At 54.1% G+C, this 13,470-nt stretch overlaps 1 protein-coding gene across 1 annotated transcript; it reads left to right on the top strand.

Annotated features, from left to right (window-relative positions):
- The first annotated feature begins 823 nt into the window (after positions 1-823).
- On the top strand, positions 824-13,136 carry PYGM (glycogen phosphorylase, muscle associated). Its single transcript, XM_019645603.1, has 20 exons — positions 824-1,437; positions 2,496-2,597; positions 2,693-2,771; positions 2,860-2,963; positions 3,342-3,473; positions 5,199-5,310; positions 5,400-5,482; positions 5,906-6,049; positions 6,395-6,487; positions 6,723-6,869; positions 7,003-7,166; positions 7,452-7,566; positions 8,083-8,184; positions 8,518-8,665; positions 8,965-9,023; positions 9,151-9,292; positions 9,730-9,937; positions 12,197-12,331; positions 12,538-12,604; positions 12,721-13,136. The coding sequence occupies exons 1-20, from the start codon at positions 913-915 to the stop codon at positions 12,868-12,870; spliced, it is 2,811 nt and encodes a 936-aa protein (XP_019501148.1). The 5' UTR covers positions 824-912; the 3' UTR covers positions 12,871-13,136.
- The last annotated feature ends 334 nt before the right edge of the window (positions 13,137-13,470 follow it).

The following is a 13,470-nucleotide window of genomic DNA, read 5'->3' on the forward strand; positions in this document are numbered from 1 at the left end:
TGAACCCTGACCTGCTAAGTCCCTGTCCAGTGGGTGGCCCCAGGTGGAGGAGTGGGAGAAGGCCTCAAATCACCTGGCAGCTGCATCACAGGAAGACCTAATATCATTGGCCAGTATTATGGGGGGGATGCTTCAGTTTCTCCTGCCCCTGTGGACCCATAGGACTACAGTTCCCAGGGGCCCCAGCTCCAGGCCGTGGGCCCCTAGCCAAAGTTGGCCTGTAATCTGACCATCCCTCTCGAAAGGTCACTTCAGAGCTCCTTGAGGGACAGCAACAGGGGGAGCTCAGAGCAGGTCTGCTTTGGTAGGGGGTGGGGTGGGGGTACTGGCCCTGCCTCAGGTGACATCCCCCATACCATCCCCTGGAACTCAGGGTCCTGGTCCCCCTTTTTCAGACTCCCAGTGTCCCCTGCTAGCTGCACCTCTTCTGTTTGGGGTACACTGACCCTCAACTCCTGGTCCTTCAGCCTATGGGAAGGGGGGGTGTCCTGTCCCCTCTTGCCACAACATGTGGCCTCCCCACCAGAGCGCAGCTAATGACAGCCCCCCAGTGTAGGGCCACTATGGAAGCTTGACCAGAGGTCACCCATCTTGTGGTTTGCCGTCTCTGGGCAAATGTCTAAAGCAACCAAGCTGCTCTGATGAAGGCTGGGCCTCCTGATATCTGCCCGCTTTACACGCCCTCAGCCTCTCCTGATTAAGAGCCCACAATCCAACCTCACCCTTTACCTAGAACCCAGGAAAAGGGCCAGATCAGGGCAACCTCTTAAGCCAAAGTCACAGCTCATCGGCTCCAGTCAAGCCTCGGGCCTGTCAAGCCAACTCTCCCCCTGCTGCATCTGTCTCTGACCCTGTAGAAGGCAGGGACAGGGACAGAAAACAGAAGACCCCACTGTGCGAGTTCTGGAGGAAATGGGTCAGCACAGGGCTGTGAATGAGCCAGGCTGGGCTTGGCTTGGCCTTGTGTGGAGCTCTGCCTGCTCTCCCTATCCCTCTCTCCTCTTCTCTCACCCCCAAAATAGCTCGCAGCTGTCAGGCCAAGACCCTCCCATCGAGGGGGGAGGCGGAGCATGCTGCCCAGAGCCTGGCTTTAAATCACCAGGCGCCTGGGAATCTCCACTCCCTGGCTGGAGGCACTGCGGAGGCCGCTGGTCCACCCGTCCACCAGTCAGTCCGGCCCGCCCTCCTGCAGCCATGTCCCGGCCCCTGTCAGACCAGGAGAAGAGGAAGCAAATCAGCGTGCGTGGCCTGGCCGGCGTGGAGAACGTGGCCGACCTGAAGAAGAACTTCAACCGGCATCTACATTTTACACTCGTAAAGGACCGAAATGTGGCCACCCCGCGAGACTACTACTTTGCACTGGCCCACACCGTTCGTGACCACCTCGTGGGCCGCTGGATCCGCACGCAACAGTACTACTATGAGAAGGACCCCAAGGTGCTGCTTGGGACACCCTGGGTGGGGAATGGGCCAGGGACCCTGCCAGGGAGCTGGGAGATCTTGACCAAATGGCAGCCCCTTCCTGGGGTCAGGGTTTTCTGCAGCAAAATAAAGGGGCCCTCCAGTTTTCTGGGGTTGGAGGATCCAAGGGTGCTAGGTGCAATGGGTGCAGGGGCAACCTAGTGGGGAGAAACCTGGGAGAGAGGCAGATCGGGGGGGCTCAGGTCAGATGGGCTGGTTGCAAAGGCCCAGCACCCTCTCAGAGAATGGAGGGGCTGCTGGTGGGCAGGAAGACCTGTGGCCTGGGTTGGACCAGAAATGGAAGAACGCGTCATTGAACATGTGTATGGTATGTCTGGGCAGCGGGTGGTGCTCCACTGGGGCAGCCGGGATCAAGTGTCTTTTGGGGTCATTAGTAAAGGTCAGCAACCTGACTCTCCGGGGCAGGGGTGGGAGAGGGGCAGATGGGTGGGGCAGGGAGGGAACCCAAGAAACCAGGAGACCAAGCACCATCAACATCCTGGATCCTAGTGCCTCTCCATTCCCTTCTTGGGGCTGAGGCTTGAAGTCCAAGGGGAGCTGGGCACAGCAAAGATGGGAGGTGGCTGACTCGAGCTGTGAGTCATTGTATGACCTTGAGCAAATGACTTTTTCTCTGAGCTTGGCCCTCCCCTTTCAGAGAGTCCTTTTAGGTACTTATCTATGCCCTGACTCCCTGCTGGGCTGTTAGGAGGCTTGTGTGCAATGAAAGGGGTTCCCACTTCTCCTAAGCACCTCAATGCCTAAGGTAGATATTGCTAGCCCCATTTTCCAAATAAGTAAACAGGCTCAGAGAAGAAAAGTGATTTGTCCAAAGTCAGAGGAAATGCTGGGACCAGAACCTTAACTTTTGGGTCCCAAAGCCTTTTGGGATGGAGAGAAAGAAAATGGAGACAGAGCAGGGACATGCTGGGGCCTAGGAGTGGAGCAGAATGTGTGGGAGGTGTAGGCCCAGCTGGGCCCAGTTGAGTGCTGGTTGGCAGCGCTCGGCCCCTGCCCATCTGTGTCTCTGGCAGAGGATCTACTACCTGTCTCTGGAATTCTACATGGGCCGGACACTGCAAAACACCATGGTGAACCTGGCCTTGGAGAACGCCTGTGATGAGGCCGTCTACCAGGTGTGAGGAATGTGGTGGTGGGGCAAACCTTAAGGATTGGGGGATTCACCTGCTGGCCTTTGACCCTGACTGCTGCCACACTCTGACCCCTCTAGCTGGGCCTGGACATGGAGGAACTGGAGGAAATCGAGGAAGATGCAGGGCTGGGCAACGGGGGGCTGGGCCGGCTGGCAGGTAAGTAGGCAGTGTGGCAGGGAACAGGGTGGGCACAAGGGTTCTTTCGTGCTGGGTCCCTGACACCCACCTCCCTGCACACCCTTAGCCTGCTTTCTGGACTCCATGGCTACACTGGGCCTGGCTGCCTATGGCTACGGGATCCGCTATGAGTTTGGGATTTTTAACCAGAAGATCTGCGGGGGCTGGCAGGTAAGCAGCCTTGGGCCTTGACTCTGTGGGGACTCATTAACGATAGAGGGGACCCTCATTTGCCCATCCACCTCTGGATAGACCCAGATCCAGCCCCAGCCTTGATGAAAAGCATCCTTGCCCCTTCCCTCTGGCCCCCAAATCAGCTGGTCACTCCTGGAACAGGTGGTTCACACCCGTGGAACCTCTTGAATTCCTATACACATACCATGTCCCACCGGATATCCCACCAGACCAGGGACCCACCGCACAGCCTTTAACTTACACTCTGTATAGGACACACCAGGGTCACTACTCCTGTCCTCCCCACCATCCATGGTGGTGTGAGTCTGGGTCTAATGCTGCTTTCCTTTCTTCCCTGACCTGCCTTGGGATCAGATGGAGGAGGCTGATGACTGGCTTCGCTATGGCAACGCCTGGGAGAAGGCCCGGCCCGAGTTCACGTTGCCTGTGCACTTCTATGGCCGAGTGGAGCACACCAGCCAGGGGGCCAAGTGGGTGGACACACAGGTGAATACAAAGCCAGGGAATGCTGGGAGGACCCAGCAAGGAGGAAGGGGAGGAGGAGGCACCTAGAGGAAACAGGAAGATTCAGGGAGAGCCTGGAGGCTACTGGACCTAATGCTATTTTAATGGAGGACACCAAGGCTCAGAGAGGTTAAGCGACTTACTTGCGGTCACACAGCTGGAGCCAGGAGACAGGATCATAAGGGAGCCAGGCCAAATGCAGAGAATGGGAGGAGGAGACAGGCTGCCCTGCTCCACCAGTTTCCCTCCCCTGACCTGGCTCCTCTTCACCCCACAAGACTCATCAAAGAATAATCATGGTGACTTGACTCCCTCACACATCTGAACTGGAGGCTTGACAGGAAACAAAGCAACAGGCCAGAAAGGGGAGAAGGGAGACAATCGAAGCCTTGAGAGGAGGATTGACTTGTTCAAGATCACATAGCAAATTTGACGGAGCCCTAAAGCCAAACTAGGTGTCCGAATCCCAGCTCCGTCAGTTGTCTTGCTGTGGCTACAGGTCATCAGCCTCCAGATGGCTGCACAGAAACCTCTAGGCTCTCAGAATTGGGCATTTGTTCTGTCATCCACACTAAGGTCCAACAGGGACTCTGGCTGCCCGCCTAGCTGTTGGCTCTTGGGCCAGACCCTTCCCTCTCCAAGCTGCAGCTTCCACTTGGCTCCAACTGGGGCTACTTAGTGTTAGGAGTGAGGAGTGACTATGCCCCCGGCCCAGTGGTAGCAGGCAGTTATTGGCAGCAATCATCAATGTTTGCTAATTGCGGGAGGTGGGGCCAGCATTAGCCACTGCTAATTAGCCCTGTGGTCAACCAGGCATGAGCTCCTTGGATGGACTTGACCTTTGTGACCCCTCCACCCAGGCCCTGGGATCCCCCAGCCCTTTCATAAATCCAGAGTGTTCTCAAAGTTGTGCTCAGGCCAGTCGGGCCACTCATCCCCATCACTGCAGAGTGGCCACTAACAGTGGTGCTGAGTTCGTCATTGACTCCTCCCGTAATTCTCACGACAGCCCAGCAAGGCGGGCTGGAGGTATGGGAGACACTGGAGGTGTCCTCTATTTGGGTTTTTTTTCTTGTTTTTGTTTGTTTGTTTTTAGTTACAGTTCACATTCAGTATTATTTTATATTAGTTTCAGGTGTACAGTGCAGTGGTTAGACCTTTATATAATGTATGCAGTGATTCCCCCCCCCCATTAGTCTAGTACGCCCTCCCCACTATACATAGTTGTTGCAACATTATTCACTGTATTTCCTATGCTGTACATTATATTCACATGACTATTTTGTAACTACCAATTTGTATTTCTCAATCCCTTCACCTTTTTCACGGAGCCCTGCCACCCCCTTCCTATCTAGTAACCATCAGCTTGTTCTCTGTATCTATGATTCTGTTTCTATTTTGTTTGTTCTTTAGATTCCACATATAAGTGAGATCATATGGTATTTGTCTTTCTCTGTCTGACTTATTTCACTTAGCATGAATACCTTCCAGGTCCATCCATGTTGTCACAGTAGGGGTGTCCTCTCTGCATGGATGAGGTCTAAGAGAGGCTGAGGGGTTTGCTTGTGGTCACTCAGAACTGGGGCTAGATCCTGGGGTGGGGGTTGGCGGAGTGCAGGGACAAAGCCTGAGTTCCAGCTCTCAGGGCCTCACAAGTCAGACACTGGAGATGCCCAGCTCCTGATACCATACCGGCTGCCCCTGCAGGTGGTTCTGGCCTTGCCCTATGACACTCCTGTGCCAGGCTACCGCAACAACGTTGTCAACACCATGCGCCTGTGGTCTGCCAAGGCTCCCAACGACTTCAACCTCAAGGACTGTGAGTTCAGCCACCTGTAGTTAGCAGCCCCGCCCACACCAAGCCATGCTCAGCCCAAGCCTGACCCTGTCCCCACTTTTGTCCCTCAGTCAACGTTGGTGGCTACATCCAGGCTGTGCTAGACCGCAACCTGGCTGAGAACATCTCTCGTGTCCTGTACCCCAACGACAATGTATGTCACCCCCTGGGCTTGGGGCAGGAAGCCTGTGTACATACACGGGAGAAGGCAGGAGAGGGGAGGGACATTCTCTGGTACGCTAGTCACACCCAGGGCATGTTGCTGGCCCCTGTGTGTTCTCTTAGTCCCCCCAGTTAAGTAGGAGGATGCCTGAGTCCTGGGGCAGCAGGTTAGGGTGAGGACTTTGGAGAAGCTGTTCCACTGGTGATGCCCACAATACTCCCGGTCTTTGTATGCCCCTCTTGACACTATCCCAATCACTACTTCTTGGTGGGGGAAAGACCCCTGAGTTCTGCAGATGGGGGCAGTTCAGGACTCAAGGGTCGTGGGGTGGGTGGGGTCTCTCCTGGCCACACCCACAATCATGTCAGACCATGCCCACCACCTTGACTCCGCCCTGCCTTACACTGTCTCCAGTTCTTTGAGGGGAAGGAACTTCGGCTGAAGCAAGAGTACTTTGTAGTGGCTGCCACTCTCCAGGACATCATCCGCCGCTTCAAGTCCTCCAAGTTTGGCTGCCGGGACCCGGTGCGCACGAGCTTTGATGCTTTCCCAGAGAAGGTACCAGGCTGCAGGGAGGGCTGCCCTCTCTACCTGCTGTGATGTGTGCCCCACTTTCCCTTGCATCCTCAGCCTGCCCGCACATTTTATAGATGAGGAAGTGGAGGCTGGCAGCGGGGTGTGTGTGTGAGGGTGACCTGCTCAGGGTCCTCAATCAACAGCAACATAACCTGGGCTTCCCTCTTCCTACTGCCCCACAGCTGCCCCCATAAAAGCCTCCATCACCAGCTCAGCCCTACAACCACGCCACACCCTTGGAAGGGACTCTGAATGGGCAAAGGATAGTAACCATAGCCCTGGTTTGGAGCCCAGACTGACTCTCTGCCTGCCCCCCCCCCACAACAGGTGGCCATCCAGCTCAATGACACCCACCCCTCCTTGGCCATCCCCGAGCTGATGAGGATTCTGGTTGACCTGGAGCGGCTGGATTGGGACAAGGTAGGCTTCAGGACCCCTCCACCCCTGCCTGACTCTGTCTGCCTCAGGGTTCCCTTCCCAGTCTGGGGAGTGGAAAGATGTGAGTGGACCCCCACTTAGCAGACAGAGGAGGCTCAGAGGGTGGGTGTCCTAGAACCTGGCACCGCAAAGGCAGGGCCTGGCTCCTGGCTGCACAGTGTGTGTGGAGAGCTATAGGGCTTAGGCCCGGGGTCCTGACCCCCCTTCCCTCTGCCAGGCGTGGGACGTGACGGTGAGGACCTGTGCCTACACCAACCACACGGTGCTGCCAGAGGCCTTAGAACGCTGGCCTGTGCACCTCATGGAGACGCTGCTGCCACGGCACCTCCAGATCATATATGAGATTAACCAGCGCTTCCTAAACGTGAGCAGAGGAGACGTGGGCAGCATGGGGCCTGAGACTGTAGTGGGGAGGGCTCTGAGCACAGCTCTGTGGGTATGGGGCTGGGGACCAGGTTCCTGAGTCCTTGCCCTAGCTCTGGGCTCTCCCGGCACAGCGGGTGGCAGCCGCGTTCCCAGGGGACATAGACCGGCTACGGCGCATGTCCCTTGTGGAGGAGGGCGCGGTGAAGCGCATCAACATGGCCCACCTATGCATCACCGGGTCGCACGCTGTCAATGGCGTGGCTCGTATCCACTCCGAGATCCTCAAGAAGACCATGTGAGAACCCGCCCCTCCCGCTGGGCCCCGCCCACTCCAAACCTCTGTCACATATAGGCCCATCCCGTCACTGCTCCGCACAGTTGACCCCTTCCACAGGTGGCATCGCTTTAACAAGCACCATAGCCTTGATGTCCAGTCCAGTCCCCAGATGACCCTCTCTTATACACAGCAGCACCCCTCACCTCCAGGCCCCTTTCATCAAGAAACCTGGATAAGTATTTCCAGAAGGAGGGCTTTATTTCACAAAGGGTAAGTGGTGACCCCCAAAACTCTATCCTGCAGCTTCAAGGACTTCTATGAGCTGGAGCCTCATAAGTTCCAGAATAAGACCAACGGCATCACCCCTCGGCGCTGGCTGGTTATGTGTAACCCCGGGCTGGCAGAGGTCATTGCTGAGGTAAGAGGTCACTGTGTGGCCAGTAGGGGTCAACATGGGTCACTGCAGGGATCAGCTGGGTATGGTTCTGTAGGTGGTTCACAGTAGGGGCCCAGTGAGGGCTGAAAGCCTTGCTGTACTTTGTTCCCCAAGCCTTGCATGCACCAGGAGGAGGCGAACACTTTTTCTATTTGCATGAGGATGTCCTATGAGCTAATCGAGGCCCTGGCTATGAAGGTCAATCTAATGGAGTTCACAGTCTAATGGAGGATGTCATCAATAGGTCACATCTGAAGTGAGACTGGAAGGGGACAGAGATTGGGAGCAGGGCCTCGAGGTCATTGCCTGTATGAGGAAAAGGCCAGGAAGAAGGTCTCCCGGGGTCAGCTTAAGGTCGGGAGGGGAGGAAGATGGACATGTACAGAGCTGGAGAAGGAGAAGCTGTCTTCAGTGGACGGGGTTTGGCTGATTTGGAAAGAGAACCGTTTGTGAGGGAGGACGAAGGAGGGGCATGGGCCTGAGAGCATCTTCCCACAGCGCATCGGGGAGGACTACATCTCAGACCTGGACCAGCTGCGCAAACTGCTCTCCTACGTGGACGACGAAGCCTTTATTCGGGATGTGGCCAAAGTGAAGCAGGTGAGAAGCACCCCAACCTGGGATCCCTGTGCCAGGCCTGGAGCAGAGAGTGCTGGAAGGCCTGAAATCCGCGTCAGGAATGGCCGATAGAGCTCATCTCTCCTGCAACTTCAGGCCACTGGTAGAAGTTGTGTGGAGTCCATGGTGGGGAAGCATTATGGGACCTCACTGGAAGGGTGCTGACATTGATGAGAAATGTCTGTCCTGGTGCAGGAGTAGATGAATATGGCAGATGAGCCCTCTATCCTCTGCCTTTCTGGGAAAGAAATGAGACTGTAGGATTTCCTGAGGCTGAGGCCAATTGGTGAGCTCTCCCCACTCCCCTGCCTTCAGGAAAACAAGCTGAAGTTCTCTGCCTATCTAGAGAAGGAATACAAAGTGCATATCAACCCCAACTCGCTCTTCGACGTCCAGGTGAAGCGGATTCATGAGTATAAACGCCAGCTCCTCAACTGCCTCCATATCATCACCCTGTACAACCGTGAGTGTCAGGGACTCCCCTCTGTCTCCTGGTTCTCCCCACTGTGTACCTCGCAGCATACTGCATGCTTCCTAGTCAACATTTCCTTTGTCCTCAGGACAACTCTTGGGACATGGAATTATCCTCATTTCACTGATAGGCAAACTGAGGGGGAAGTGGCAGATCTGAAGTCACATAGCAAGTGATTACTCAAGTCAGACCTACTGTCTCCCTGCCTGGGCCCTGGCTGGATGGGTAGTGTCAGAAGCTACTGCCCAGAGGGAAAATCCAGCTCACTTCATCCCTCTCTTTCTCCACAGGCATCAAGAAGGAACCCAATAAGTTTGTTGTACCTCGAACTGTGATGATTGGGGGGAAGGTGAGAAGCTGGGCCACACACCATTGCTTTGGTCCTTTGATATTCAGATTGAGGTCAGCCTTGGCTGGGCTGCAGGATGGGGCTAGGGCCTGGGCCATGGAGCTGACTGCAGACTATGCCCCCACAGGCTGCCCCTGGGTACCACATGGCCAAGATGATCATCAAACTCATCACGGCCATTGGAGATGTGGTCAACCATGATCCGGTGGTGGGAGACCGACTCCGCGTGATCTTCCTGGAAAACTACCGAGTCTCGCTGGCCGAGAAAGGTGGGGTGCCACCAGTGGGGACATTAGAGAGGCTCTGATTAGTTCAGTGCCGGGAAGAGGTGTTAGTCACCTTTTCCTGGGGTACTTGCACTTTAAAGAAGAATCTGAAGAGGGCAATGCTTAAGCCACCAGGATGTCCCCCTAATGGTGGAGTTTCTGGCCATATGGGTGAAATTACAGGGGAGATGGACCTTGTTGGTGTCTGTCAAATCACACATTGGAGCAGGATGGGGGGAGTCTAGGTTAGACCCCAGATGTTCAAGAATCAGTGAGAGGTGGGAGGGGGGTGAGAGGGAAACTCATTTGGTAAAGACTGGAGGGTTGAGGAGTGGGGACTCTGAATCTGGCTATGCCTTGGGCCAGCCTAACTCCAGAGTCCCCAGCATGGGTGGGACTCTTTCCAGAGCTGAACTTGTCCCCCTGCTGCCACCCTATAGTGATCCCGGCCGCTGACCTCTCTGAGCAGATCTCCACTGCGGGCACTGAGGCCTCAGGCACTGGCAACATGAAGTTCATGCTCAATGGGGCTCTGACCATTGGCACCATGGACGGGGCCAATGTGGAGATGGCAGAAGAGGCAGGAGAGGAGAACTTCTTTATCTTCGGCATGCGGGTGGAGGACGTGGAAAGGCTTGACCAGAGAGGGTATGGGGGTGAAGGACTCCACAATTCAGTCTGTGGGCAGGAGGCACCAAGGTGTGGCTGCTGGAGGGTAGGGCTTGGAGCAAGAGGTGTGCCTAGAAAGGCTGGCTCAGGCTACACAAGGTCATAGTTATGCCATCAGGATTCTGGAAAACTTTTGAGGTAATTTACAAAAAATAAGGCTAATAAAATGGGAAAAGAAAGAAGTAACACAGAACTGAAGGAAGAGGAAGAGAATATTATATCAATCCTAAGAGATAATATTATTTCTGGAATTGAAAATAAAATTAAATTCTTAGCTCCCTGGAAGCTATGGCAAAAAGGGAAATATGCCAGAAATGCAATTCTGGCATTATAAGGAGACATTTTTTGGGCACTTCATACATATATATATATATATACATATATATATTTTTAAATGTTTTTTTACTTAACATATATATATTTTTTTCTTAAGATTTTTTTTATTGGGGAATCGGGTAAGGGGAACAGACAAGTTGCTGTCCTTTTGTTCTTTAGTCTAGTTGTGGAGGACGATGCTTCACTGGCCCATGTTGGTATTATCATTGCGCTCTTCCCAGGTGAGGCAGATCGGTCGCCGGCCATTAGATGGCCGCTCATGGCGGCTCTTGGCAGCTCACACCAGCTGCTGGCTGCTGGCCACTCACAGTAGCTTATGGCAGCCCACTGCAGCAGGGGCTGCAGCCTACGCCGTCACCTGCGACTCAGAGCAGCCCAGCTCCAGGTTGAGCTGTTGTTCACCATCTTAGCTGTAGAGGGCAGTGTCACTGGCCCTCATATGTGGGATCCGAACCGGGGCCCTGCTGGTCAAAGCTGGCGTCCCAAGCCAGCTCTTAACCAACACGCCACTCGGCCAGCCCTGGCATTATATTTTTAAGCATTTATTTTAAAATATGATTTCTCTTATCATAAAAGCAATAATGCTCATTAATTGGAAAAATACAAAGCCAACACAGAATAAAATAACTGTCATCCATAATTTCATTACCCAGATTGAAAGCCACAATTCTCTTTATATATATAGTTTTTAGAAGTTGGGAATAATATATACATACAATTTTGAATCCCGATATCTTATTTAACATTGGAGAGGCATTTTTCATGTCATTAAATAGTCTTCAAAAATATTTTAAATGTTTGTATAGTGTTCTACCCTATGGACATGGCATAACTTATTTAACCAGCTCCATATGTTTAGACATTAAGGTTGATTTCACCTGTTAGTATAACTATCACTGTAATGACCAACTTTTACATCTCTGTCCACATCTCTTGTTATTCCTTTAAGATAATTATTAGAAGGGACTATTTCTGAGTCAAAAAGTATGAGTTCTTAAGGCTCTTGATACATATTGCCAAATTGCTTTCCAGGAAGTTGGTACTAGTTTACACCCCCACCCACAGCTTATGAGAGCTGGCATTCATTATCGAGCAGAATTTCTCCTGTGAGGCTTGACGAGAAAGTTCAGACTTGGGCCTTTGGACAGGAGGGAGATGTGAAATGTTTTGAGCAAGGCCTGACATGTTCAGAAGTAGGCTCCAGAAGAACAATTTTGGCTGCAGGATGGAGACTGGACTAGAGGGGGCAAAGTGCAGGTCGGGGACCAATGTGTGTGGGGGGTGACACCATAATACTGGGAGGGTCACCTGAAGCAGGCCAGTGCTGGGGACAGGGAATAAGGACATTGTTGAGGAAGTAGCCTTGGTTTCTGGTTGGAAGAGGGGAGGGAAGGAAAGAGACTAGACTGGCCTTCGGGCAGTTTTGAACCGGGGTGGCTGAGGGGTGGATTGTGCTGCCTTAGAAAGTGGAACACTGGAGGAAAGCTGGTGCCAAGCACAGCAACGAGCTCAGTCTGAGTTTAAGGACATTCCTAAGGATACACCTGTTGGCTCCTCTTGGAGCCCGAAGGCAAGGCCAGGGATAGTGGAGGAGAAAGCCATTCAGGGAGGAAACAGACTAGTTAGGAGACAGTGGCATGTGGGAGGGCAAGCATTTGGTTTGGGCCTTGGGCCTGACACTTCTTATCTGCCCTCTCCAGGCCTCATTTTCCTCATCCATATAATGGGGGATAAAAAGCCACGCAGAGAAGGAAGAGGGCCTCATGGGAAGGAACTCCTGTGGCAGCTGCAGAAAGGGCAGAAGCAGGCTGATCCTGGGGCTTAGGACTTCCAGGATTTTTTTTTCTGGAGGAGGAGCCAGGACTTCCTTTCCTAGGTGCTGACCATAGCTCTTCCCTGCAGGTACAATGCCCAGGAGTACTATGACCGAATTCCTGAGCTTCGGCAGGTCATTGAGCAGCTGAGCAGTGGCTTCTTTACCCCCAAACAGCCCGACCTATTCAAGGACATTGTCAACATGCTCATGCACCATGACCGGTGAGCTGACTGCCCAGGGATCGTGCAGGTGGGACTGCTGGGATGAACAGGGCTTTGCACGGTGGGGAGGCTGGAAAGGGGTCCTGGGTAGTTGGGGCCAGCTCCCTTGGAAGCAGCATCACTCACCAGGCCCTCAGAAGTCCACCAGGAAGGATGGACTCGGCCCTTCACCTCATGGAACTTCCTGCCTTTCCATTCCCCTCCAGGTTTAAAGTCTTTGCAGATTACGAAGACTATATTAAATGCCAGGAGAAAGTCAGTGCTCTGTACAAGGTAAAGGATCCTGGGCCAGTGGTGGCTGGCAGGGTTTTGGTGGCCCTGGCTGGGATGAGGCAGAAGGTGGGGATCCTACTGGCAGAGTGAACCCAGAGCTCCCTTTTGGCCTGTAGAACCCGAGAGAGTGGACACGGATGGTGATCCGGAACATAGCCACCTCTGGCAAGTTCTCCAGCGACCGCACCATTGCCCAGTATGCCCGGGAGATCTGGGGCGTAGAGCCTTCCCGCCATCGTCTGCCAGCCCCTGATGAGATGAGCTGAGCCTCCAGATCAGACCACAAACCAGCCCGAGTCTGTTTGCAATCCCTTAGGCCAGCCCCAGCAACTCATCCAGAGAGTGGGGTACTGGAGTTAGATCTTTAAGCCCCTTCCTGGAACCCTCATTTCCCCCCCAGCCTTGAGGTCCCAGTGTCCAGAGTGACTGAGGACACTGCTCCCATCCTGTCCTCGGGCTTCCTATCCCCTCCTATTTATGGGTCTGATCAACTGCAGCCCTCCCCAATAAATTGATTCTCCTTGGTAGCTTCCTTAACGTCTCTTTCTGTTGGGAAATATTTTTAGCTTTGGGCCAGCTTAACAGCAGCTGCCTTAGCCCCACCCACAGCAGGTGCGTCCCCTCGGTAGTAGGGAGCGGCCCGTGGGGGCGGGGCACGGGACTCTCAGAGCCCTTCCCGGCGTTACCCTCCACGCCTCTCTTCCCAGTGCTGTGTCCATACTAGGTCAGCGGTCTGCCAGGCTGGCCAGGGGCGGGGCGTCCGCCTGGGTGGGGCCCACCGGAGCTGGGAGCCGGGATTTGGGCCGAGGCCTCCCGGACTACCGAAGATCCATGCTGTCGGGGGCGGGATCAGGAAGGGTCGGGGC

This window comes from Hipposideros armiger, unplaced genomic scaffold, assembly GCF_001890085.2.
Source record: "Hipposideros armiger isolate ML-2016 unplaced genomic scaffold, ASM189008v1 scaffold_93, whole genome shotgun sequence".
NCBI lineage: Eukaryota > Metazoa > Chordata > Mammalia > Chiroptera > Hipposideridae > Hipposideros > Hipposideros armiger.